We start from the raw sequence: 26,865 nt of genomic DNA on the forward strand, positions 1-26,865 counted from the left end.
TATCACTTCTATATAACCCCGTTCCATTGCCCATTGTTCGCTCAACACTGCCCCTTCTCATGGGACACCCATTTCGTACAACTAATACAAAGTATCTTCAGTAATTCTTGTTCTCTTTCTCGAATTTGACTATTGTAAAAGTCCACTCAAGTCTCCTTTAACAACGCTTACCCCATTACGGTATAAGATCACTCGCAAACGTTGTTAGTGGTACCTCCACGTGGCAATTACCCTGGCCTACAATTCTCGTGTGGAGGTATTGCGACCAAAAATGTTTGGATTATGTAGCGGTGTAGAAAATTGCAGAAACGAGTTACGTACATTCTGAACAATTTATTTTAGTAACTTCGCGGTGTTAGTCTGTAGCAGATCTACAGTCCAGCAGTGTTAAGACAGCGTGCGTTTTCCTCCTGCTAAATTTAGTCGTGTTTGACAAAACGCACAGGACCTCTCACGTACCGCAAATTCGCGTCTTCGACTTCAAACCAAAGGTTGGACGAAAATAATCTCCTCCTAGAGTGAGATTTCAACGCTGGAACCACTTAGAATGCAGTTGCAGTTACAAAGCAGCCGTCGGCGTACATGTTCGGTGCATGTAAGTAGCCTACATTGCTGTCGTATTCACCTGTGTATATTGCGTAAGTCATTGTACGTTCTGTTTACTAGACTCGACTATAAAGACATCACGTGGTGTACTTCTTGAGCAAAACTGTTACTGAAAGTTTATTCTGGAAACTGTTGCACCGGGAAACATTACCTAAGCGCTGATACTCCTACAAAATACAGTGTGGTCGAACATTGTAAATAGCTTTGTAATAGGATGAACATTGGTGTGGTCATTAAATGCTCGCACTTAACAGTATGAGAGAAATACACTTACATAAAATTCTACTGAATGTCTGTCGCACGGTCTCCAAACCATGGCCAAGGTCCCGAAATTCAATTGGCTAGAACAGCCGCATTTCCTGCACAGGGCGTCTTCCTTGCTAGGTGTCTTCCCTTCTTATACATGTTGCTACGGTCTTTGTCTTGTTTGTTCACGCAGTATACAGACTTGTTTGTCAGTCCGTTCGACTCCAGTTCGCAGCCACCGGCAGTGGGAGAACTCTTGAGGCCTGTGTAAATTTTTCATGCAGCAGCGACGGTGTCCCAGAGGGCTAGTCCTACTTCTTCAGACTGCGGAAATATATATATATAATGTGTGTGTGTGTGTGTGTGTGTGTGTGTGTGTGTGTGTGGTGGGGGGGGGGGGGGGGGCTTCTCTGTACGTGCACGTTTCGAGTTTGTGTCATGTCGTTGGTCTTTGGTAGATAACATCATCTTCGCCAGGAAAGCGTCGCTAAATAAGTTATTCAGTTGGTCCAAACTCCAGGTGATGAAGACTCTCCGATGATAGCAGCTCATATATTCAATTTGCGCGCGATTTTAGTTAAAAGTAGAAAGGGCACAGTCGGGAAGAGTGTGTTCAGCTGTGAGCATTTAAGTAGGGTGATCGGTACGCAGTCGTGGTAATACACGCAAAGAAAGAGACATTCTCAATGGGGCATGCATATAAATCACCCTGATATGTTACGCCTATACTAGCTAGAGGCCTCATAAACTTCAAATTCTTACTGATTCTTGGATTAGCACACTTCCTTTCTGTATTAGCAGCCTTCTTTTATATTGTAAATATGAACTAATTCAGAATTTGCATTAAGTGCACCGAGAGTGACTGATCAAAGCTGTATTTGTAAAATGCTGGGTTGGTGTACCAGAATGCAGCTGCGGCTCTTGTGACTTTCACTGATTCTTAGAATAGCTGTAAAATCCTCCAGCATATTGATATCGCCGAGGATGTAGATGATTAAAATGTCGTACTTTGTAGTACTATAAAGCGTACAGATATCCCGACAGAAAACAAAGATCTGTGATGCGGAATCAAAACGTCACCTAAAACGTTTCGTTCTCTACGGGTTTATGTGAGCAGTACCCAGTGTAAAGATACATGTCTAATTAGCTGGGCTCGATGCTGATACAGCAAGAAACTCAGTGCAATATTATGTCCCATAAACGTTTGATGGGATTCATGTCGGGCGATCCACGTGGTGAAATCCTTCGCTCTAATGGCCTAGAATGCTCCTCAGACCAGTCGCGAACAATCGTGGCCCGATGACTTGGCGCATTGCCATCCATAAAAATTCCATCTTTGTTTGGGAGCATGAAAACGATGAATGGCTGCAAATGGTCTCAAAGTAGCCGAACATAACCATTCCCAGTCAATGGTGGGTTCACATTCCCAGTCAATGGTGGGTTCACATTCCCAGTCAATGGTGGGTTCACATTCCCAGTCCCCCCCTGCGGGTCCGGGGTAAGAATAGGCCCGAGGTATTCCTGCCTGTCGTAAGAGGCGACTAAAAGGAGTTTCAACCGTTTCGGCCTTCCATGTGATGGTCCCCCTTGGGGTTTCACCTCCATTTTTCAAAATTCTACAGAAGTACGAGCCTTTTGGGGAAGGACACCTTACGTGGTGTACCACTGGTCCTAAGAGCACTAAGACCTTGGCACTCAGCATTGTACCGGCGTTGTAACCATACCCACTATTCCTCAAATTGGGCCTAAACGCCTGATGGGTTGTCCAAGTTACGCCCATAGTGCGTCTCCATCTGCACCAGCGATCATGATGGACATTCCCTGGCACCAGAAATCCAGCACGGTAGCCAGCCCGTTGTGGTGGGGTCGTCATGTACCCTCTAGGTTGTAGCCCCCTGACAACACAGGGATCGTACTGCCGATACCTGAGCTGCATCCTCCCCACGTCGGCCAAGGAGTAGATGCCCGTCTCCTTGGGGCATCAGGACTCCCGGCAATGGTCATCCTGCCAGGTGGCCCTTGCTGCGGCTGGGTGGCGCCCGTGGGGAGAGCCCCTGGTCGGAGTGGCTGGTATCGGGACGGACATTTCGCAGATGAAACGTCAACACGTATCAGGTCGCTCTGCGGCCGAGTCTTTCAAAAGAAAAGGTACCGTTTCTAGTTCTGGTTCTCCTGCCTTTTCTCCCTTGGCCACTCCCTGGGAGGAGGTACAGGCCCGCCGGCTTGGGGCGAAGTACTTCCCCCGCCATTTGGTCTGTTCTCGAACCGATGGGGGGACGTTCGCCACCTCCAAGCCCATGTTCTTTGTTCAGCACATTGAGGACATCTTCGGGGAAATCGAGGCTCTCGGCAAGATGCGTTCAGGGTCCGTTCTTATCAAGACCACCTCCGCCACACAGTCGGCGGCGCTCCAGGCGTGCGACCGCCTAGGGGACATCCCAGTATCCATTGTCCCACATCTGGCACTAAATAGGACGCAGGGGGTTATTTTTCATCGTGACCTCCTGCTACAGTCTGATGAGGAGCTCAGGGACAACCTGGAGCGCCGAGGCGTGCATTTCGTCCGGCGAGTCCAGCGCGGCCCCAAAGACCGTCGCATCGACACCGGGGCCTTTACCCTCGCCTTCGAGGGGGACGTTCTCCCGGAGAAGGTAAAGGTGATGTGCTACCGGTGCGACGTGCGACCTTACGTCCCGCCTCCTATGCGCTGTTTCCGGTGTTTGCGCTTTGGGCACATGTCGTCACGGTGTGAGGCTGAGCCCCTTTGTGGCGATTGTGGACGTCCTCTTCGTGAGGAACATACATGCACCCCACCACCTCGGTGCATTAATTGTCCTGGCCTCCACTCGCCTAGATCCTCAGACTGCCCCGCATATCAGAAGGAGAAGAAGATACAAGAACTCTAAACTTTGGATCGGCTCTCTTATTCTGAGGCCAGGAAGAAGTATGACCGCCTCCATCCCGTGCCGTTGACCACTTCGTTTGCCTCAGTTGTGTCCACTCCTTCGGCAGTATCCTCACCCCTATCCTGTCCCCCCTCCGCCTCCTCCGCCCATCAGGGGGCTCTGCCTCCACCTCCCAAATCCCTCCCTTCCAAATCCTCCTCCCCCGTGGCCCCTGCCCCCTCTGCCCCAGGGGCCACCCTTCCTCCTCCTCCTCTCCCCCCGCCACCTGAGAAGCGATCCTCTTCTCAGGCGTCCATCGGGGAAACGTTCCGGACCCCAGCTTCCGAGGTCCGGCGTTCCAAAACGGACCCCGCGCGTGAGGACCTTCTTCGGGTCCAGCCCACCATCCCTGTGCCTCCTCGGCCTTCCAAGAAGGCCTCCAAGAAGTAGTATCTATCCCCCTCTCCACCCCGGCGCGTTTCGTCTGACGCTCGATCCGTGAGTCGCTGCTCCCGGCCGTCCTCAGTTTCGCCGGGACGCTCTGCTGCCAGGCGCTCAGCTGCCCTCTCGTCGGCAAATAATGCTGCCCCTCCTACACATCCAGGGACAGCGGCCGCAGCTGGCGACGACTCGATTGAACCGGATCCGCCTCCCGCCGGTTGCAGCGTTGTTCCCTCGCAACCTGGCCCTCCGCGGCCGTCGAGGTGACCAGCTCTTCCCCCGTCTCGTTCCCCCAACTTTTTGACTAGCGATGGCCTTGTTTCATTGGAACATAAGAGGTATTCGATCTAATCGGGAGGAATTACAACTGCTCCTCCGCCTGCACTGTCCGCTCGTCCTTGGTCTCCAGGAAACCAAGTTGCGCCCGACTGACCGTATTGCCTTTACCCACTATACCTCAGAGCGGTATGACCTCACCCCTGTGGACGGTATCCCAGCTCATGGTGGGGTCATGTTGCTCGTTCGGGACGATGTCTATTACCATCCCATCCTATTGACCACCCCACCCCACTCCAAGCAATAGCTGTCCGTATTACTCTTTCTGCTTTTACTTTTTCAGTTTGTACCATCTACACTCCACCGTCATCTGCTGTTAGTCGGGCTGACATGATGCACCTGATCGTTCAGCTTCCCCCACCGTTTTTATTGTTTGGCGACTTCAATGCCCATCATCCCCTTTGGGGCTCTCCTGCATCCTGTCAAAGAGGCTCACTCTTGGCGGATGTCTTCTACCATCTCAATCTTGTCTGCCTCAATACCGGCGCCCCGACTTTCCTCTCGGACTCTACTCGTACCTACTCCCACTTGGACCTCTCGATCTGTTCTACCACTCTTGCCCGTCGGTTCGAGTGGTATGTCCTTTCTGACACCTATTCGAGCGACCACTTCCCGTGTGTCGTTCGTTTCCTGCACCACACCCCATCCCCACGTCCTTAGAGCTGGAACATACCGAAAGCTGACTGGGGACTTTACTCCTCCCTGGCGACCTTTCCGGACCACGATTTTCTCAGTTGTGACAGTCAGGTCGAATACCTCACGGCTGTTATCATCAATGCTGCCGAACATTCCATTCCTCGTACTACCTCTTCTTCACGTCGCGTTTCCGTCCCCTGGTGGAACGAGGCTTGTAGGGACGCTATCCGTGCTCGACGACGTGCTTTACGCACCTTTCGCCGCCATACTACGTTGGCGAATTGTATTGAATACAAACGACTCCGAGCGCAATGCCGTAGAGTCATCAAAGACAGCAAAAGAGCTTGTTGGGCCTCTTTCACCAGCTCCTTTAACAGTTTTACTCCCTCTTCCGTCGTTTGGGGTGGCCTGCGCCGGCTGTCGGGCATTAAGGCCCACTCCTCGGTACCTGGCCTGACCTCAGGTAATGAGGTCCTTGTTGATCCTGTGGCTGTCTCCAACGCCTTTGGCCGCTTTTTCGCGGAGGTTTCAAGCTCCGGCCATTACCACCCTGCCTTCCTTCCCAGGAAAGAGGCAGAAGAGGCTCGGCGACCTTCCTTCCACTCGCTTAATCTGGAAACTTATAATGCCCCCTTTACTATGCGGGAACTCGAACGTGCGCTTGCACTGTCCCGATCCTCTGCTCCGGGGCCAGATGCCATTCACGTTCAGATGCTGGCACACCTTTCTCCGGCGGGCAAAAGCTTCCTTCTTCGTACCTACAGTCGCGTCTGGACCGAAGGTCAGGTCCCCATGCGTTGGCGTGACGCCGTCGTTGTTCCTATACCCAAACCCGGGAAGGATAGACACCTTCCTTCTAGTTACCGCCCCATCTCTCTTACAAGCTGTGTCTGTAAGGTGATGGAGCGCATGGTTAATGCTCGGTTAGTCTGCATTCTTGAATCTCGACGACTACTTACTAATGTCCAATGCGGCTTTCGTCGCCGCCGCTCCGCTGTTGACCACCTTGTGACCTTATCGACATTCATCATGAACAACTTTTTGCGAAGGCGCCAAACGGTAGCCGTGTTCTTCGACTTGGAGAAGGCTTATGATACCTGTTGGAGAGGAGGTTTCCTCCGCACTATGCACAGGTGGGGCCTACGCGGTCGCCTGCCACTTTTTATCGATTCCTTTTTAACGGATCGAAAGTTTAGGGTACGTGTGGGTTCCTTATTGTCCGACGTCTTCCTCCAGGAGAACGGAGTGCCTCAGGGCTCCGTCTTGAGCGTAGCCCTTTTTGCCATCGCGATCAATCCAATTATGGATTGCATTCCACCTAATGTCTCTGGCTCTCTCTTTGTCGATGACTTCGCGATCTACTGCAGGCCCAGAGAACGTGCCTCCTGGAGCGCTGCCTTCAGCGTTGTCTAGACAGCCTCTACTCATGGAGCGTGGCAAATGGCTTCCGGTTCTCTGAAGAGAAGACGGTTTGTATCAACTTTTGGCGATATAAAGCGTTCCTTCCGCCATCCTTACATCTCGGTCCCGTTGTTCTCCCATTCGTGGAAACAACTAAGTTTCTAGGGCTCACGTTGGACAGGAAACTGTGTTGGTCTCCACATGTCTCTTATTTGGCGGCCCGTTGTACTCGTTCCCTTAATGTCCTCAGAGTTCTTAGCGGTTCATCTTGGGGAGCGGATCGTACTGTCCTGCTTCGCTTGTATCGGTCCATTGTCCGATCGAAGCTGGATTATGGGAGCTTCGTCTACTCGTCCGCTCGGCCATTCCTCTTACGCCGGCTCAACTCCATCCACCATCGGGGGATACGTCTTGCGACCGGAGCCTTCTACACTAGTCCTGTAGAGAGTCTTTATGCTGAAGCTGCCGAATTACCATTGACCTACCGGCGCGACGTAATGCTGTGTCGGTATGCCTGCCGGCTGTTGTCTATGCCCGACCACCCCCTCTTACCAGTACTTCTTCGCCGATTCTCTCGACCGTCAGTACGGGTTGTATGTGTCTGCCCTGCTGCTCCCCGGAATCCGCTTCCGTCGCCTCCTTCGACAATTGGATTTTGCCCTCCCTACCACCTTCAGAGAGGGTGAGAGCCCGACACAACCTTGGCTCCAGGCTCCGGTTCATATTTATCTCGACCTCAGCTCACTCCCGAAGGACGGTACTCCGGCTGCAGTGTATTGCTCACGGTTTGTCGAACTTCGTGCTCGACTTGCTGGTCACACCTTTATTTACACCGATGGCTCCAAAACTGACGATGGTGTCGGCTGTGCCTTTGTCGTCGGGGCCGCCACCTTTAAATACCGGCTCCTCGACCAATGTTCGAGCTTTACGGCCGAGCTTTTTGCTCTCCATCAGGCCGTTCAGTATGCCCGCCGCCACCGCCATTCATCGTATGTACTCTGCTCTGACTCATTCAGTGCTCTTCAGAGCCTTGGAGCTCCCTATCCGGTCCATCCCTTGATTCAACGGATACAGCAGTCCCTCCATTCTTTTGCTGCTAATGGTTCTCCTGTCAGCTTTCTGTGGGTTCCCGGACATGTAGGAGTGCCTGGGAATGAGGCTGCGGATGCTGCAGCCAAGGCTGCAGTCCTCCTGCCTCGGCCAACCTCCCATTGTGTCCCGTCATCTGACGTTCGTGGGGATGTATGTAAGAGGCTTGTGTCGTTGTGGTGGGATGCTTGGTCATCCCTCCAAGGAAACAAGCTCCGGGCAGTAAAACCGCTCCCAACTGCTTGGACAACCTCCTCCCGACCATCTCGGCGAGAGGAGGTCCTTCTGACCAGGTTGCGGATTGGGCATTGCCGGTTTAGCCACCGCTACCTGCTCTCCGGTGACCCAGCCCCGCAGTGCCCTTGTGGTCAGGCATTAACAGTGCGCCATGTTTTATTGTCATGTCCCCGTTTTAGTCAATTTCGTGTTGTCCTGTCCCTGCCGTCTACTTTACCAGATGTTTTAGCTGATGACGCTCGAGCAGCTGCTTGTATTCTGCGTTTTATAACTTTAACTGGCTTGTCCAAAGACATCTAAACTTTTTACTTATTTCATCTGCATCTTTGTCAGGTCCTTCTGGTGTCCCCCCATCCCCTTGAGTTTTACTAGATTCCATGTGCTCTAACAACAGTGACTGGGCGCTAATGACCTCAGCAGTCGAGCGCCCTTAAACCCCATAAAAAAAAGTTCCCAGTCAATGGTGGGTTCACTTTTCCAGTCAATGGTGGGTTCAGTTGAACCAGAGGACACAGTTCATTCCACGTAAACACAGCCCACACCATCATCGAGCCATCACCAGCTTGAACAGTGTGTTATTGACAGTTTGGGTACATGGCATCGTGGGGTCTACGGCATACTCGAACCCGACCAACAGCTCTTCCAACTGAAATAGGGACTCATCCGACCAAGCCACTGTTTTCCAGTCGTCGAGAGTCCAACCGTCATGGTCAGGAGCCTAGGAGGGGCGCTGCAGGCGATGTCGTGCTGTCAGCAAAGGTACTCGCGTCGGTCGTTTGCCGCCACAGCCCATTAACGCCAAATTTCACCGCTCTGTCCTAACAGATAGGTGCATCGTACGTTCCACATTGATTTCTGCGGTTACTTCACGGAATGCTGCATACCTGTTAGCACGGACAACTCTGCGAAAACGCCGCTGCTTTCAAGTCGTTAAGTGTAGGCCGTCCCCCATTACGTTGTCTGTGATGACAGGGAACACCTGAAATCTGGTATTCTCGGTACACTCTTGACACGTGGATCTCGGAATATTGAATTTCCCAACGATTTACGATTCTCGTTGTGCAGCCGTAATCACGTTGGATACCTTTTCACATGAATCGCATGAGTACAAGTGGTAGCTCTGCCAATGCACTGCCCTTTCATGCAATGTGTACGCTATACTGCCGCCTTCTGTAATCGTGCATATCGCTATCCCATGACTTGTCCCCTTAGTGTAGATTACTTTATCTCGATCATAACAAGTCTTGGACATCAAGTAAGGGTAACTTTGACTGGAAATCCTTAGGATCAAAGAGACAAAGATGGTAGACGAGCCTAAAATGAATAATAGGTGATACATAAATTACGGACGGACGTGAATGTTTGGATTTTTTGTTCACATGGTCAACTTGAGAGTCTGCTTACAGCTGTTAACAGTGACGACCGCCAGCTTTAATGTGTGCATTGAAAGATGTTTCATAGGTGCAACTGCACTCTGTATTATAGATCTCAATGTTAGCACGCCCTATTCATTATAGGCATATATCTGTTGATCTACCAATACTCCCCAAGTATTATGCTCAGAGCAGTATTCTTTGAAGTTTGCATTTTTCAAACTAGTTTATGAATAATTTCGCACGATTCGGCATCTCAGATTCTTCTGTGCGAATAATTCTATGTCGGCTACGTTGGTACCCCTCTATGTGACTCGATGCACAGAGTTTCTCGTTACGAAACAAGCAGTTTGGTGACACGTACCACAAAAGCGTTGTTCGTAGAGGGCGGTTGTTCAGTGCCCGCCTAGCCAGCCTATTTAGATTTTTTCACTGTTCATCTGAATTCTTTGAAATGGAACGGCTAATTTGTTCCTGCAACCGAAACTTGTGCTCACTCTATAATGAAATCATCGACGGAAAGTTAAACTCTTAATATTCGTTCCTTTTCGAGAGTTATAAATAGTTCTCATCGAGTCTCTCAATTTGGCTCCGCTACTCTTTTTATGTATTATGTTTACAGTGAACTATTTTTGTCCTTGTTTCGATAAACGACATATTACGTTCAGTGTATTGTGTAAGGCATACCGTCTTTCGTTTTTACAGAAATACATTTCGAGAGATTTTCCAGGAAACGAATGAACCTTCGTTTGGCGGCCCGCGCTAGTGGAATACTGATGTACGAACTGTAAAAAGACTGGCAGCTCTCCAGTTGTACTAATGTGTTTGTACCATCTTGATTTACTCCAATCTAAGATAAGCAGTTTTAATGTTTCCGTCCTCCAGTGAGCATCCGTTATACAACGCTTCACTTCAGCTTCCCTTTAAAGCAGAAGCAATATGGATTCGAAAAACTATTCCAAAAAATCCACTTAATAGGTTTCACTGTATCGCATTTGCGACAATTCTCTTTCTTAGATGGAGTTAGTAACGCTTCCCCGTTTTTGCAAGTATTACGGGAGCGTCGAGTAATGTCGTAGACGGAGCAACAGTGGAACTGGACCACGAGTGAATGAAGAAATGTATACATGGCACTTGACTCCACCTTCGCTTTGTAGAATTGTTAAAGTAGCACACTCTTCTTAAGGGGAGAAACAGCAACCACTACAATGACAGGCCCGTCGTGTAGAGAGAGAGACTGTTGGTGGTGGTGGTGGTGGTGGTGGTGGTGGTAAGCGTTGAGGAGCAGCTTAGCTCATTTCTACTTGGTCGGGGAATACAGTTTACTTCGCAGGTTCGGAGAAGACTTACTCTAATCAATGTAATATTTAGCAGAGGGAGTTGGTCCACAATTTCTATTTATTAACCGCAATATCTACGCTCATAATTGCTCTAGTGAATGAATTTATGACTACAGGGGAATGGGCAGCGAGGTTTCGCGATATGAATACTACAGATCATATGTTGGAAGGATGCTCCGGGAAAGCTAATTGCAATCTCGTACAAGCTAACAAGGGCCGTTCCAGATTTCCGCCCAAATCTTCTTCTGCAGTGTGATCGACAACAAATAGAGCCAATGAACCACGTTTCCTCACGGGCTTCAAGCCACATATTTATGGCAGTCAGGAGTAAATACATCGCATATTTACTTTTCCATTTATATGAACGAATGTATGTTATTTAGTCGCTGTACTTGCAGGACGCGTCTATGATTTCACAACTTTTACAGTGGCGTACACCGATCAGCCAGAACATTATGACGACCTACCGAATGGCCGGTATTTCCATCTTTGCCACGGATAACAACGGCTACACGTCGTGGTATGGAAGCAATGATGTCGCTAGAAGGAGTTTACACCACATCTGCGCAGGCTCGCACGCACTCACGCATGCCACCTAATCGCCGTTAATTCCGGGAGGGGGCCGATGAGCTCTGACGCGACGTTGAATCACATCCCAGACGTGTTCGATCGGGTTCAGATATGGCGAGTTGAGGGGCCAGCAGATCAATTGAAACTCGCCACTGTGTTCCTCGAATCACTCAATCACACTCCTGGCCTTGGGGCATGGCGCATTATCATGTTGAAAAGTACCATTTACGTCGGGGAACATAATCGTCATGAAGGGGTGTACGTGGTCTGGAACCAATGTACGATACTCTTTGGCCGATGTCCACGTGAATGTTCCCCAGGACATAATGGACCCGCCGCCAGCTTGGCTCCGTCCCGCAGCACAAGTGTCAAGGAGCTGTTCTCGTGGAAGACGACGGATTGTTGCCCTCCCATCGGCATGATGAGGGTATCGGGATTCATCAGACCATGCAACGATTTGCCACGGCGCCAACGTCCAGTGCTGATGGTCACGTGCCCATTTCAGTCTTAGTTGCTTGTGTTCTGGTGTTAACATTCGAACATGAACGGGTCGTCGGCTGCAGAGGCCCATCATTAGTAGTGTCCGGTGCGCTGTGTGTTCAGACACACTTGTACTCTGCCCAGCATTAAAGTCTGATGTTAGTTCCGCCACACTTCGCCTTCTGTCTTGCTTTACCAGTCTGCCCAGCCTACGACGTCGAACATGTGTAATAAGGCTGCCCCATCCAACGGCGTCTGGACATGGTTTCACCTTAGTTCCGCCACGTGTTAAAGACCCCACAGCACCCCTCGAACACCCTACAAGTCGTGGACAGTTTCCGAAATGCTCGTGCCGAGTCTCCAGGTCATCACAATCTGTCCTGGGTCAAACTCAGATGGCGCGCCTTCCCCATTCTACACACGGAAAGCATGCTTATTGATACTACATACACAGTGCGTGTGTCTGACTAGCAGTCATTTCTCGCCAGTTGACGCTGTTGACGCCTGGACGGTTTTATATCGACAGTAGGTTGGAGGGCATAATATTCTGGCTGCTCAGTGTACTTTACGGACTCTGTTGCGTGCTAAGTGTCTCGGAATAGACTCCACCTTGCTTTTGTAACCCTCCTGACATAATTTTTTCACTAAATAGGATCCCATTCCTAGAATGTACGTAACTTTGACATTCTTGTATTAATTCCCAGGAGGGACTACTTTAGCGCGGCGGTACTTGCCTTTGTGGTTACAATAACATCAAATACAGATTGCGGGAGAGAACGTCCGGTTGTGTCCAGCAGGGTCGGTCTCTCTCTCTCTCTCTCTCTCTCTCTCTCTCTCTCTCTCTCTCTCTCTCTCTCTCAGCTCCCATTGAAGAGCGCCGGCTGACGTCTGTCTCTAATCTTGGCGCGCCGTGGCGCTCCTCTATTTTGGAGGCGTCGCGCGCCACACCTACACTACAGCTGCTACCTGTACGCCGCCGCCAGTTGCATAGCAAACCACGGCACTTCTCCGTGAGACCTGCTCTTCATGTTTTTGGCACATGTCATTTCAATATCAGGCGCTAGTTTCGCGGGGGAGGGGGTGGGGGGTGGGGAGGGGGAGGGGGACGCGCTCGGACTTCGAATAGCATTACTTCCGTCCTAAGGATGAACTTCTCTCAATAGAAATCAGCCCGTGATTACCGCAAAATGTCCTACACGAAGTAGTAAACGTTAAAAACTCGCAGACGTAAACACGTGCCCACTCAGTTTCAGCTGGTATTCGGTTAAACGACAGTGTCTCCCTCCTAGCAGCCAGCCGTATATTTCGACATACTTCGGATTCGAAAACTGTATTCAACTGGAAATGTATCCTAAAAAGTTAACGTTAAGAATGTGGCAAACGAAGTGCGTTGTTTAATTCCACAGCTGACGTGGAGTGACGTTAATGTCCTTGGCTTTCAAGGAATTTCACGGGAAAGACGTGAACTAGGTCAGGACAGTCAAGACTGTAGCTTGCTATGACGACTGACAGCTCTCCCCAAACATATTACACAGAAAAACGAACTGTAGACGTAGCCAGTGTGGCAGCATCGTCGTGTTTATGTCCGAGAAACAGGAAGGGAGGGGTACTGGGGAGCACACTCCTGTAGTCTTACAAGAGTAGCTCAGTTAGAAAACACTGAGCGACTCTTTAATGTGGCCGTACACCTTGCACACTATCAGTGCGACAGTATTTATTTACACTGTAATAATCTCTCTGACTAAAAAAGTGAAGCACCTAAAACGGGAGGACGGAAGGAGACGACGCTTCACGGACTCAGAGGGTATGTGATAAAACTTCAGTGGTTATACGATCGAGTCAAATTTACGAAGTACTCGGCAGCATGAGCGCACTTGTGAGTGTGAAGTTGCACCCTCTCTGGCCAGGATGCATCCGCTGATTAGGTGGTAAGTATCCTGTTCTGAGCATATTGACCATTAACTGTTGTAACTGGTCCTTCATATGCTCTGGGACAGATTTGAAGTAGAGTTGGTCGCACACATGTTATATCGTGCTCAGATACGAAGATCTTGCTGGCTACGGGAGTACCTCAGCATGACATAGACGGTTTGTAGACATTCGTGCCGCGCGTGGACAAGCATTGTCCTGCTGAAACAAGGCGCCAGGATACTGGCGTATCAGGGGCAACAGCACGGCGCAGGACGTCAGCAACGTACACGCCGTCGGTTCCCTGAATCGCCATCGGCCGTGACCTGAAGCCATACGCGTAGGCTCCCCACACTGTGACGCAACGATTAGCATCGCTGTGCCTCTCCAAAATGTGGTAAAAATGAGATCTCTCCACATGTTCCCGCCACACTTCTCGACATCAGCAGTCCAGGCTTCCTCGTCAGGGCACTACTCCAAATGCAGACGTTTCTGTTGTGCTACCGAAAGCTGTTGCTACTCTCCGACCAATGATGCGTGACGATACAGAAATTTGCATGGAGTCTAGGACTTCTCTCGTATGATACACGTTTCACAGTTTAGTGAAAGCCTTTTCTGAAACTATTTACCACATCTGACGACTGGTTTCTTCGTGCATCGTTGAAATCAAATACAATAAACCTGCTTAAGAACTTTCTGTTAGTCGTGAAGTCGAGTTCGGTGTGACGAATGCTTCCAGGTTTTCGGAAACTTGGCATCTATGCGTAATATTTATAATTTTTCGTATACTGCTGCCTAATAATTCTTTTATCCATATCACCAATGATATGTTTGTGTGCTCTCTACTTCTTCCGTGTAAATACTTGAATCGCAACTCTTGTTCCGCGTCGTGACCCTCCTGCCGTAACTTGCATATGATCGATTTACTCAACTTCAACATTGTTCATGCACATTCTGACACTTTTTCCATCACTTCTGTCACGTCTTTCTCTTCGTCATCGTCATTAAATTTAATGACGTAAACAGCAAGCCTTTGTGGCTGGCTGCGGAGGCATTTTCCGAAGTCACTTTCCGCTCCTGCGCTGCGAGATAGCGACACGTACTACGCGGATATGACTAGTTACTTAAGTTTTTTCGCGCTACGCTCCAGTGCACTGTGCGCTTTGTACGTAGAAGCAAGATAACTTTGATATTAAAGCAACGGCATGAAGAATCGGTATACGCTTCTGGTCGCTGACACATACGTGTTGTGAATCATCACAAAAGCACACAGATTGCGTATGACACGGTCTTTTATGGGGAAAGAATGTGCAAACTACTCTGCAGGGGAAGAACTGCGACGAAGGAAAGAACCTACAGGACCCATTACATACATACATTCTTGGTTACTGTTGCGCTGTTTAGGCTGCAACCGAGTAGACCAGATAGCTGATCTTCGGCAAAATCAAATACGCTTGTGTGTGCGTGTGTGTGTGTGTGTGTGTGTGTGTGTGTGTGTGTGTGTGTGTGTGTGACTTCCGGCAAGAGAGAAGCTGCCAGCAGAATACCTTGCGTTGGTGCTAGATAGTGCTGGTTACAGTCTGAAACAGTTGTTGAGAAAAAGATAGGGACGTTAGGCTGTTACTGTATACATAGTCATTTATCACGGTTCACCTGTGGTATAGCATTTTTGTGGGATATAACTCACAGCTATATTGTTCTGTATCCGTTCTACATCTATGAACTTGTGTCCGCTGTATAACGTGTTAAGGACAAACTACCTGCTTCATTTGCATTGTCACATCAAATAAAATGGAAAAAAAGTAGAAAGTCAGTCTAAACTTAACAGCATTGAAAAAGAGAGAAAAATATTAATATAATTATTTGAGAACTTTGCCTTGATAAATCTTATTACCATCTGCCTTCAAAGGTGTAAGTCTTTGTGCCCAAAGCTCTTTTCGGACTTCCCACAGTATATGGAGGTTAAGCAATCAGCTGAAATGCAGTTTTCCTCCCAACCAAAAAGATCGTCTGAGAAACAACAAAGACCGTAGACATCAGTTAAGAAGCAGCCGTTTGTCACGAAATATTCGTGGCGATTACCACAAGCTGAAAGGACATTGCTTTTAGGCCTAACTTTTGAAATCCGCATGATGTAAGAATTATTCTATGTAGTGAAATGAGAGTTTTGGCCCCAGTTAAAGAGGACTTTCTAAACAACAACAACAACAACAACAAAAGAAGTTAGATCCGCACGGAAGAGAAGTTAGCCGAGCATTTTGGCTCGTCTGGTCTCTAGAAACACAGAAGTCACGTGCGTATTGAAGCTGCGGCTGCGGCAGGAAGAGCATCTGGCCACCCTTTACCTCTAAGATTGCCAAATCCATGCGGACTTCAATGCGAGGCGCTTTTAATACATCACACAAAGTGTGTGTCGAAATCTGGCAGAAGATCCAGAGAGATTGTGGTCATACGTAAAGTACACCAGCGGAAAAACAAAATCAATACCTTCACTGCGCAGTAACAATGGCGATGTTACTGGTGAAAGTGCCTTAAAAACAGATCTACTAAGTATGGTTTTCCGAAATTACTTCACCCAAGAAAACTAAGTAAATATTCCAGAATTCGAACCAAGAGAAACTGCCAACATGAGTAAGAAGTATACATCCTCGATGTAGGAAAGCAGTTTGTCATTTAATAAAGGCAAGGCCTTGTGTTCTACCAGTCAGGTTCCTCGCAGAGTACGCAGGTACAGAAAGTTGCTCCATATTTAGCAGTCGAATACAACCGACCACTGAAGACTGGAAAATTGCACGAGTCACATGAATAAGCAAGAAACGGAATAGGAATAATCAGCAAAATTGCAGACTGGTATTGCTAACGTCGAATTGCGGTAGGATTTTTGAACATATTCTGCGTTCGAACATTGAGTTGTCTCGAAAGAAACGATTTATTGAGGAACAGTCAACACGGATTCAGAAAATACCGTTCTTGCGAGCCACTACTAGCTCTTTATTCTCACGAAGTAATGAGTGAGTGCTATTGACAGGTGACGTCAAACTGATTCAATATTTTCAGATTTCCCCGAAGGCTTTTGACACCATATCTCACAAGCGACTTCTAATCAAATTACGTGCATGTGGACTATCGTCTCAGTTGTGCGACTGGATTCGTGATTTCCTGTCAGAAACCTCACATCTCGTAGTAACTGACGGAAAGTCATCGAGTAAAACAGTAGTAGTAATTGGCGTTCCTCAAAGAAGCATTATAGGTCCTCTGCTGTTTCTGATCTACGTAAAGGATTTAAGAGACAATTTGAGTAGTACCCTTGGATTGTTCGCAGATGACAGTCTTACAAAGCCAGCAAACGATCAAAACTGCAAAACGATTTAGACATGATACCTGTGCCGGCTGGTGTGGCCGTGCGGTTCTAGGCGCTTCAGTCTGGAACCGCGTGACCGCTACGGTCGCAGGTTCGAATCCTGCCTCGGGCATGGATGTGTGTGATGTCCTTAAGTTAGTTAGGTTTAAGTAGTTATAAGTTCTAGGGGACTGATGACCTCTGAAGTTAAGTCCCATAGTGCTCAGAGCCATTTTTGAACCATGATACCTGTATGGTGGAAAAAATGGCAATGACTCTCCATAATAAAAAGTGTGAATTCATCCGCCTGAGTGCTAGAAAGGAAGTGCTAAATTTCGATTAGACGATATCACACATATCTAAAGGCAGTAAATTCAACTAGATTCTTCCGGATCACAGTTATGAATAATTTAAATTGGAACGACCACATAGATTACGATGTGGATAAAGCAAACCAAAGACGGCGATTTATTGGCAGAACATTGAGAAAATGCAACAGGTTTGCTAAAGAGACTGCCTACACCACGCTTCTACGTCCTCTTCTGGAATATTGCCGTGCATTGGGGGATCGCATCAGACAATATCGACGAAGGACATCGAAAAAGTTAAGTCAGCTCGTTTTGTACTGTGGCGAAACAGGGGAGACAGTGCCACGTATGTGATACGTGAATTTGTGCGGCAGTCATTAAAACAAAGGCTTTTTTCGTTGCGGAAGGATCTTCTCATGAAATTTCAATCACAATTTTTCTCCCTAAAGTGTGAAAATATTTTGTTGGCACCACCTACATCGGGAGGAATGATCACAATAGTAAGATTAATCAGAGCTCGCACGTAAAGATTTAAGTTTGTTTTTTCCCGCCCGCTGTTCGAGAGTGGAAAGAAAGAGAAATAGCTTGAAGGTGATTCCACAAACCCTTGCCGGGCAATTCATTGTGTATTGCAGAGTAATCATGTAAATGTAGACGGTACGGGATAAGAGTAAGAAAAAGATGACGACCTAAAATCAACATTAGGATAGGCCAATGGGAGATTTAAATTTGTTCAAAGGCTGCTGGGAGCTGCGCTTCTAGGATCGTTAACAAATCTGGATAGCCCATACATTGTTCAAGAAATTCACAGGGAATGCAAATGAGAATCCTTGGAAGAAAGGCGAGGTGGTTCTCGCGAAACCCTGTTGGGTAAATTTAGAGAACCTGTATTCGAAGAAGACTGTCCTAGCATTATGCCGCGATCTACGTGTAACTCGCGTAGGGATCACGAGAGACGTAGATCCGCAAAGTGTGAGCATAAATGCCAATGATATTGTGCTGTAGTTATAAAAATTGCTGCCGGAAGTCGGGCGGAACAGGAGTGGGTATCTCCGTGGCGTGGAACTGACGCACAAAGGGGATTTGCCGGCTGACAGGAAGTGCAGTAAATTAGCTTGCAGGCTTGTGGTCTCTGAGCTTTACTATTTGGTGATAGATTGCGGCCGTTCTTGGCGGGCCACGCCAAATAAACGTCCCTCACTTCCCGCTCCGGTAAACCGGCGCCGGCTAAAATCGGCCCAGAGTACGCGGGCTCCCGCTGCCGCTGCCGCTGGTATGTGTAGTTCTGTGCCAAGGAGCGCGGACGCGCCGCTGTCTGCCGCCGGAGCACGGAGCACGGGAATGTAACCCCGCGCCAGTCGTCACCGTGTTGCCGTTGTCTTAGGCGTAGATCATAGTTAAGTTTCGAACATTACTAGTAACTCCGGCGTAGGAGAAATCGCGAAGAAATACTGTTGAATCAGCTAAGTAAGCAATTCGTTGCACTCGTCGTTGTCAGTGTGGTTACGACATATCTAATTCCCACGAATTGGGCTGAAGGTCAACCTGCTCCAGAATCGGGATTCTCTTTGTCGTCTTGTTATGCACAGACCATTGGGCTTCTGCAATGTCTTCTGTTAACAAATTTTCCTCTTTCTCTAGTTGCTTAATCTACTGAATTAAGCTATTTTGTTGCACGAATGCTTACCTTAGTTCTGTAGTGGGAAGGGAATAAACGACACTGTGTAAGCGGGTGCCCAACCAACACCGACTCAAAGGAAGGCCTCGGCGCTTGTTGGTGACGTCACGTCAGCTAGGCACGGCGAACGCCAGGTCTGTTGCAGGCAGAAACGCCTGGGCGTGCTTATCACTATAAATCTCTTAGTTTTCGCAGGTTCGAATCCTGCCTCGGGCATGGTTGTGTGTGATGTCCTTAGGTTAGTTAGGTTTAAGTAGTTCTAAGTTCTAGGAGACTTATGACCACAGCAGTTGAGTCCCATAGTGCTCAGAGCCATTTTTTCTCTTAGTTTTGGACAAAATGTTTGGTATTGTTTTGGATTCTGAAGTTTTATTTTGATGAAAGATTCTCTTACTATCGTAAAGCTACAAATGAATATCATAGTTCTGTATTACCGAATCCTGTCGAAACAAACTTAGATCAGTATGAGAAGACGCTTTGCCCCATTGCAAGCTTCGGAAATTTTACATTCGAGTAACTATATTTACTTGATCCATTTTGTTATCGATACTTAACCCAACCCTCTTACAATTAACTCGTTTATTTATTTATTTATTCATTCATTCATTTATTTTCGTTTGACATCGTCAGTGGAAATGTGAACTAATTTACATGTGTAAATGTCCAACTGTTGCCAGTCATTAGATTACAGTCGTTTTCAACGAAAGGAATTCTAAACAGGAAACAAAATAGCTTCATACACCGAAAATACTGCTGAGCTTAAACTTTTTTGAACATGCGCATTAGAAAAGATAAATATTCCCCTCTTGCAACTGGAAGGAGAAACTTTGAGATAAAAAATTTTATTTGATGAAACAAGTATCTCTTTTGCCTCTTCTTCTGTCCCCCACCCCCTCCCCAACGTGTACAATCGCAAGACATTTCATTAACATTCAGTGCTCCTCACCCCATAGTCAACCAAGTTACCTAAAGAAAAGCACCAATATATTCACAGTTTCTTGTAAAAGCAACTCAGTGCAAACGTAACTTCCTCAGATTTACAAATAAGGTAAAGAAGCACGAATTCTGTTGCTGCTGTACCATGAAGTTGTTTTTGTATGTCAATCCTTAAAACAGGTGGAAATTTAAGTTCAGGAGTACACTATTTGTTAGGAAGTGTAATGAGTTCCACAATTAATAGATTGCAGAAATCTCTCAGAACAATGTGTGTTGGTCAACTATCGCCAATAGTTTCACATTTTCCTCTGTCAGAGGGGGAGAAACAGCCGTTATGAGTATGCGTGCAACAGACCTGGCGTTCGCCGTGCCTAGTTGACGTGACGTCACGAGCCAGCGCCGAGGCCTTCTTTTGAGTCGGTGCTGGCCCAATGCATTAAAAACTTTCTGCAGGATTACAATCTGATGGAGGAACAGTCGTAATCTCTTATGTTTGGAGTACCGTCTCTAAGTGCAGTGAACTAATAGAACACAAAAAAAGGAAGTTCGAGACACACGGAATGTGTTGTTGCTTTGCCATTCATATAGTGGAAATAACCTACTGGAAAGAGGCCTGTTTAAAGGACAGGCAGAAGACAAGCCCGAGCCCAAGAAATAGTAAAAAAAATCGGTATTTTGCGTATATTGTTGTATCACATCAGGCGAAATTTTTTTGAAGAATCTTGTACAAGTCGAAAAAGTGAATTTTATCCTTCGTCATATTCACTCTAATTTTTCTTCTTGATTGCAGACATTCATGGTTTGTCGTCTTCTAAACAATTTGCCTTTCTTGTAAGTTTCGGATTAAAAGCTTTCCGTTTGGTGGTTGATCAGTCCAGAACTTCCCTTAATTCAGCTAAAAGAATATATGTAAAGCCTACAACTAGTAGTTATACATATTCATCACTAGGATTAAACTCTTCTTTCTGCGCGAACAGGAAGTTGCCTTAGAATGGTTTTTTTACATTTTTATCGGCCGTGATAAAAGTCCGGCTTAGGGCTCCTGACGCCGTACTGAGGATTCCAAGGGGTACAATGAGTAGTTAACCATCAGCGACGAAATTCACACACATTCTCAAACAAAGTCTGATGCCAGCGGAATTATATGGGGTCGCTCTCGTTTCGTTTATTTGTTGGTTGTGAGTCTGTGTCACTCTTGAGTTTACTTTCCCCATGTATATAGTCTGATAGTTTACGCTTGAGTTGTAACACAAACTCCTCAAGCAACTTTTGGCTCGTTTAGTCGAAGCCTTTACACAGATACAGACGCGTTTTTAGACAAACGTTGTATCATTAAAATCGAAAATCATGAGTTTTGACTGTTTCCGCATTTCCCGACGTCAGGGGTACTACGTATCAGCCGAACTGCACTACAGCCTTCCTGACTAAAACTATATCAAAATTGCTACGATGCGTTTATTTTAGTTCTATTGAAATGTGTAATTAGTTTGCATGTCAAAAGTCATAAGTGAGCACAACTTTCAAAGAAATTGTAGAAGTAGTCTATGGGCCGATGACAGCTACAATTGTAATAGCACGGTATCATAGCAGACAGCATCGAGATGTGATAGTAGACTGATTTTATTTTTTTGAACATTTAAATACATTGATGTGAGCGAATCTCCAAGGGGCAAGTCAGGGAGAATTACATTGGCGGTATTCAGAGCAGTAACACTACTCCATGTAAATCGGTGCAGCCATAAGCGTATCAAAAGTGAGGAAAAGGGGTTGAGTTCGCATTGTGCAAGTTAACTCACATCTATTGGTTATTGATTGAAATCAAAAGCGGGAAAGAAATTGTAAGCGATGGTTGATCAATTTTCAAAAATAATTTCAATCAATCAGCAGATGGAAGCTAGTTGCCCTTACCGGATTAAAAACTGAACCTGACTTCCTTTGCCTTAAACACTGGCAGCGTTTGCTGAAACGCAAAATGATGGTTCTCATTGTTTACCGTACGGTAAAACGACGATAGTTTTATGAAAACTTGAAGAAAGAATTACTCAGACTTCCACTTACTTCCGCCTGATCCCGAGTTGGAAGAAATTTCGGAGCTGGAGGTGAATGTTCACTGCCGTGAAGATTTTATGGTAGCCACTATTGTTTCGCAGGTCTTTCGAAAACCCACTTCAAGAGTCAGTGCGTTTCTTGTAGTGGCCATTTTCGCAGCAGCTGTATATAAACTGCAGTTGTTTCAAAGAAAATGTCTTTTTTGGCATGCTGCACATCGAAATTTTTATTTATGCACCCAGACGCGTTTCGCCTTTTTTACAAGGCATCTTCAGTGGTTGTCCTGAAATATTGCATGATTTGTCCATTTTTTACACGTAGGTTATGGTTTCACATCTAGGTTATAGATTTAAAAACAGTTCCTTGACGTTTTTTATGAAATAGAAGTTACCTGTAAGTATCTTTCCATTTCATAAAAAAACGTTAAGGAACTGAAGATTACTTGTAAAAAAAAGGCGAAACGCGTCTGGGTGCATAAAAAATAAAAATTTCGATGTGCAGCATGCAAAAAGGCATGTTCTCTGAAACAACTGCAATTTCTATAGATGAATATAGGCTAAACCTGTGGTGCAGACACTGCCAGGCAAAATTTTGTGAAAACCTTGCAGCAAAAGTAGCATTTCAGAGTAGTTACCGAATTAAGAGCGTATAACGAAGCATTTAAGGTTTGTTTTTTAATCCTAAGAAATTTTACTGTAGAGTTAATGATTTAATGAACTGACGAGATTTAAAAACAAGAATGAACTGACACTTTCGTATTTAAATTCCTCTTTCCTTATGCGACTGTTAGTTGGTATTTTATGGCTGTCCAAAGCTACAGGTTATACGGAAACACGTGTCTTACTACAGTACTTGTTATACCTAGAACTTTACATTGTCAATCGGCAAGAATGACATGGATATTGTACTACGATGCCTCGTACAGCCATGAAATGTACGATTCAGTGCTGGAAGTTTTTTGGAATTGTTTCGAATTAGTGGTAGTGTAATTAGTACGACCAATAAATATACTTTGTATTAAAAAAAAGCATTTGACTTCTGGATTTCCAGCTAAAACGCTAGCAGTGGCCACGACGTCTGTTAAGCTGTCAGACTGTGTATCTTAGGACGTCTTTGACGTTTACCACCGTGAAGAACTTGGGAAACCGTGACCGGTTTGGACGAAAAGTGGTGTGGAGGAAGCGTGTCTTCGGCAAAGTGGAACTAACTTCAGGCTGTCGAAATTGCCTCAATGAGTATTTTAAAGATGGTAGCGGTCTTGCCAGCCGAAGTGCCACATGTTTGACCGGATGCTGTTGGGAATTTTGACGCGTGATTGGAGGGGAGATTGCCGACTTAATTCACAACAACTGTCCACTGAAACAGCCGCGGGAGGCCACAAATACGCCTACGTCCAGTGCGATTACAGGAGGGTCCACAGCGGAATAGTATGTTTTTGTGGTTCGGTCGCCTAGGCTGCAGCCTAGATACCTGCGTGTAAAGGCTGAGTGGAAGCCACTCCCCTGGAAACGTAGGACAGAAGTGGACGGGTCTAAAACGAAGGCAGACAACGGAAAAAATGAGTTCTAAAGTAAAAAGTCTTTGAGTGCCCTGCTGAGAGCTTGGTCCTCGTTGCAGCCACCAGCTGAGCGGTGTCCCGTGTGTTTGCTGAAAGTTCCCCACCCTCAACCTGTTACGCTCCCCCTCCCCCCTCCGGGAGCCCCCTGGCCGCCTGAATGGGCGGCTGCTGGCTGGGCAGAGCGCCGCGGCGCGCCGTTATAAATACAGCGGCCGCCGACATGGCCACGCCGACGCCGACGCCGACGTCGCCCATCAAGAGCGTCTTCACCGGCGTCCAGTCGCAGGCCTCCAGGTAACACCGTCCATTGGCTGTGACTTGACGCGTGAGTTCCTAGGTTCTGTTCTGCTACACCAAGTAATTCAGTGACAGCAACTACAGAATAGTGACAAAGTATAATTTTTTTTTCATATTTCCTTCTCGCGTTTAATGACGCCTAGTCATTTATGACAGCTGAACTTGTAGTGCGTTTCATCAGACCCAGAATTATACCCGACCAAAAAGGATCAGATGTCTTAACTGTTTGTGGTACAAAATTATGTCCTATCTCTATGAAATCAATAGGAAGTTTTCTTAATACCAACAAATATAATGCAGCAATTTGCTCTCTTTGCTTCAGTAGGTATGAATCATCAGTAGTTCCAGATGAGAATGCAGTGTACTCCACATTCCTCAAAAACTTGCCCCCCTCCACACCAAACTCTGATATTACTTTCTGCCCACTCCAAATGGAGGGTATTTCAGCAGCTTCCAATTAGCTGGTTGCTTTGTTTGTTCTCATCATAGTGTGATGTAAAAAATTTATATTTGAATGGAATGCCTGTTTTTATTTATTAAAAGAACTGAGAGATTAACCACTGATTGTACTGACAATGGAATGCATTGATAAGTGTGTGATACTGCTGTTTTTTTTTTTTTTAAATAAACTGCCCAAACCGTAAATATAATATCAATTATGGGCAGTCGGGAGCATCCGGTAGCTCACGCAGTGCCTGTGTTGGAGGGGGGGGGGGGGTCATGGTACACGTGCATGTGCATCGTAATGTTCGGAGAGCTCTGTTCTGTCTTTCCTCAAATCCCCTCTGTGCCTTGTGTATGCACTTCCACCAGCACCCACCAATAAACAGTTGTACGTGAGTGAGAAAACCATAATTCTTTTACCCACAGAGTTTTCAGATATTTTCACGCGTATTTGATTACAAACTTCTGAATTAAGCAGGAAACATAATCAGTCTTCAGCCACATACTCATTGCCTGTTTTGTTTTATGCAGTGATGCGTGGCCAGTTCAAGGCCCAAGTTACACGAACCACTATTTAGAGCACCAGAGATACCACAACTGTAAAATTTCTGTGTATGACACGAGTTGTTAGCAAAAACCGACACAAGTGAAATTGTAAGAGTGATGAGAGAGGAGGAAGGGTACCAAGTAAGTGGTCTATGTGGTAAAATGTTCTTGAACCTAACCTGACAATATGCTGTATGGAAACTTTAATACAGCTTCCACAGTTATCTCACTTTGAGAAAACTGAATAACTGCACCTCCATAAATTTTGTCTCTTCCACTGGGAAATTGGGGAAATTAATCTACACTTTACGTGGGTCTGACTTCATCCTTGGTATATGATAGGAACACACACCAAACCCTCGTCCAGACACCCAAATGTGTGTGTACATTGTACCACTTTCTCTGTTCTAAAGATAGAAGGTGTAGGTTATACGACATTTCTTTTTACTTTGCTTGTGTTACCTTGTTATAGCTATGCAGGGTTCATTATTTTATTTTGGTACTCTTCTGCAGTGACAGCCATGTGGCTACTGGTTAATAGTGGGTTCAGCACTCAAAAACAGTTCCTAGTGTCGGCCAGTTGCAATTGCTCAATGTCTCTCTCTTTAGAGACTTTTTTATTTAAAAAATAAAATCTTTGGAAATGAGTCAGCAGCTACTGGTTGCCTATCTGTGTTTATGCCCAGACATTAGAAGTATCACAAATTAAACAACGAGATATGCTTAGTTGTAGGTAACGCAAACAGGTGTCTTCTCACCAGTTGGATGCAAAAGATAGTATAACGTATGCTGGAATATAGTTAATGGAGGAGGCACCTACAACTGGATTGCCAGTGAGGGTAGAAGTGTGTACATATGAAACAGGTTAATGCAAATAACAGCATTTTATATTATAGGAGAAAGTAACAGAAATGTTGTAAAATGTTAAGTGTGAACTTATGAAGGAATATACTTAATGCCACAAAAAAGTATCAAATTTTAAAACTTAGCTCTTAAGAATAAATGTCCCTCATGGGCAGATGTTTTTGTCTTCTTGGGTGAAGGTTGCCAAGAAGAGGAAAAACCTAATTAGAAAATTATATATGTAAAAATGAAAATTACTATTGTTCTCACCATTGTTAAACAAGTCCAGATATGAAAAATTTTCCAAATAGACACACATTGGTGTACATAACTTCTGTCAACAGGTGTAAATGCAACTGAAAACTGCTCGTAGGTTCTAATTTGTGAAGCACTTACTTACATGTGTTACATTAGGCCTTGATTCATATACATCATATATAAGTTGTAGTTATGGCCTAACCAATGTTACAAAAGACAAGTCTGTATTGTTGTTGTGCAATGAAAATTTCATTTTGTTGCTGCAGGTGGTTCAGACACATATCTGAGGCAGCGGAGGCGTATAAGACGAGGGATGGCAAGGGGCGCCGGCCCGAGCCACCACCGGCTGCTTCCAGTGGGCCACCTGATGCAGAAGGTGCTGATGCAACCAAAGAGTAAGTGTGAATATCCCAGATGTCTCCAAAACAGTATTGTTGAAATACCTATGCTTCCTTGGTGTGTTGTTTTGCCAGGAAACTTAACCAATCTTGTAAAGATACATTTACTATTAATTTTTATAACTGACAAGCATAGGTGGTTCCACCTTATTGGATGATTTCCAAAAGAGCAGTCGTGACTAAATTCAGATTATGACAGTGTGTAAAAACAGAGGAGACAGAATACATTCAGTGCTGAAGAATAGTTACAGTAATTAAGACAAAAAGAAATATGTATGAAGATACCACCATGTTATGTAGAAGCATTAAATACCAGTATTTTAGCTTATGACAATATGGACAATTATAAGTAAACATCTCTAACTTGAAGCCATTTTTAATTGGTGTCTTGGACTTGAAATACATTTTGAAAATGTTTCAGAGCACGCCAGTGACCTTTCATAGCTAGATAAGTACTAAAAGAACTTTATGTAATTCTAATGTCACTGCAAATATTTTGTTGCTGAAAAGATACCAGGTGGTCATTGTGGAGTATACTGGTAACCTGATGCATATATGACATGGTATTTGACATTGTTTTGGTTGTCTTCTGTCTGAAGACTCGTTACATGCAGCTCACCATGCTTGTAAATCCTGTGGAATCTCTGCATAGCTACCACAGC

At 46.0% G+C, this 26,865-nt stretch overlaps 1 protein-coding gene across 1 annotated transcript in view; it reads left to right on the forward strand.

Moving 5' to 3' along the window:
* LOC124775767 (rho guanine nucleotide exchange factor 12) overlaps positions 1-26,865 on the forward strand; it is a 1,141,602-nt gene that overhangs the window by 1,074,944 nt on the left and 39,793 nt on the right. Inside the window, exon 29 of the mRNA XM_047250599.1 lies at positions 26,072-26,200. Within this exon, the coding sequence (XP_047106555.1) occupies positions 26,072-26,200 (129 nt within the window). The remainder of the gene's footprint in view (positions 1-26,071; positions 26,201-26,865) is intronic.

This window comes from Schistocerca piceifrons, chromosome 2 (assembly GCF_021461385.2).
Source record: "Schistocerca piceifrons isolate TAMUIC-IGC-003096 chromosome 2, iqSchPice1.1, whole genome shotgun sequence".
Classification (NCBI taxonomy): Eukaryota; Metazoa; Arthropoda; class Insecta; order Orthoptera; family Acrididae; genus Schistocerca; species Schistocerca piceifrons.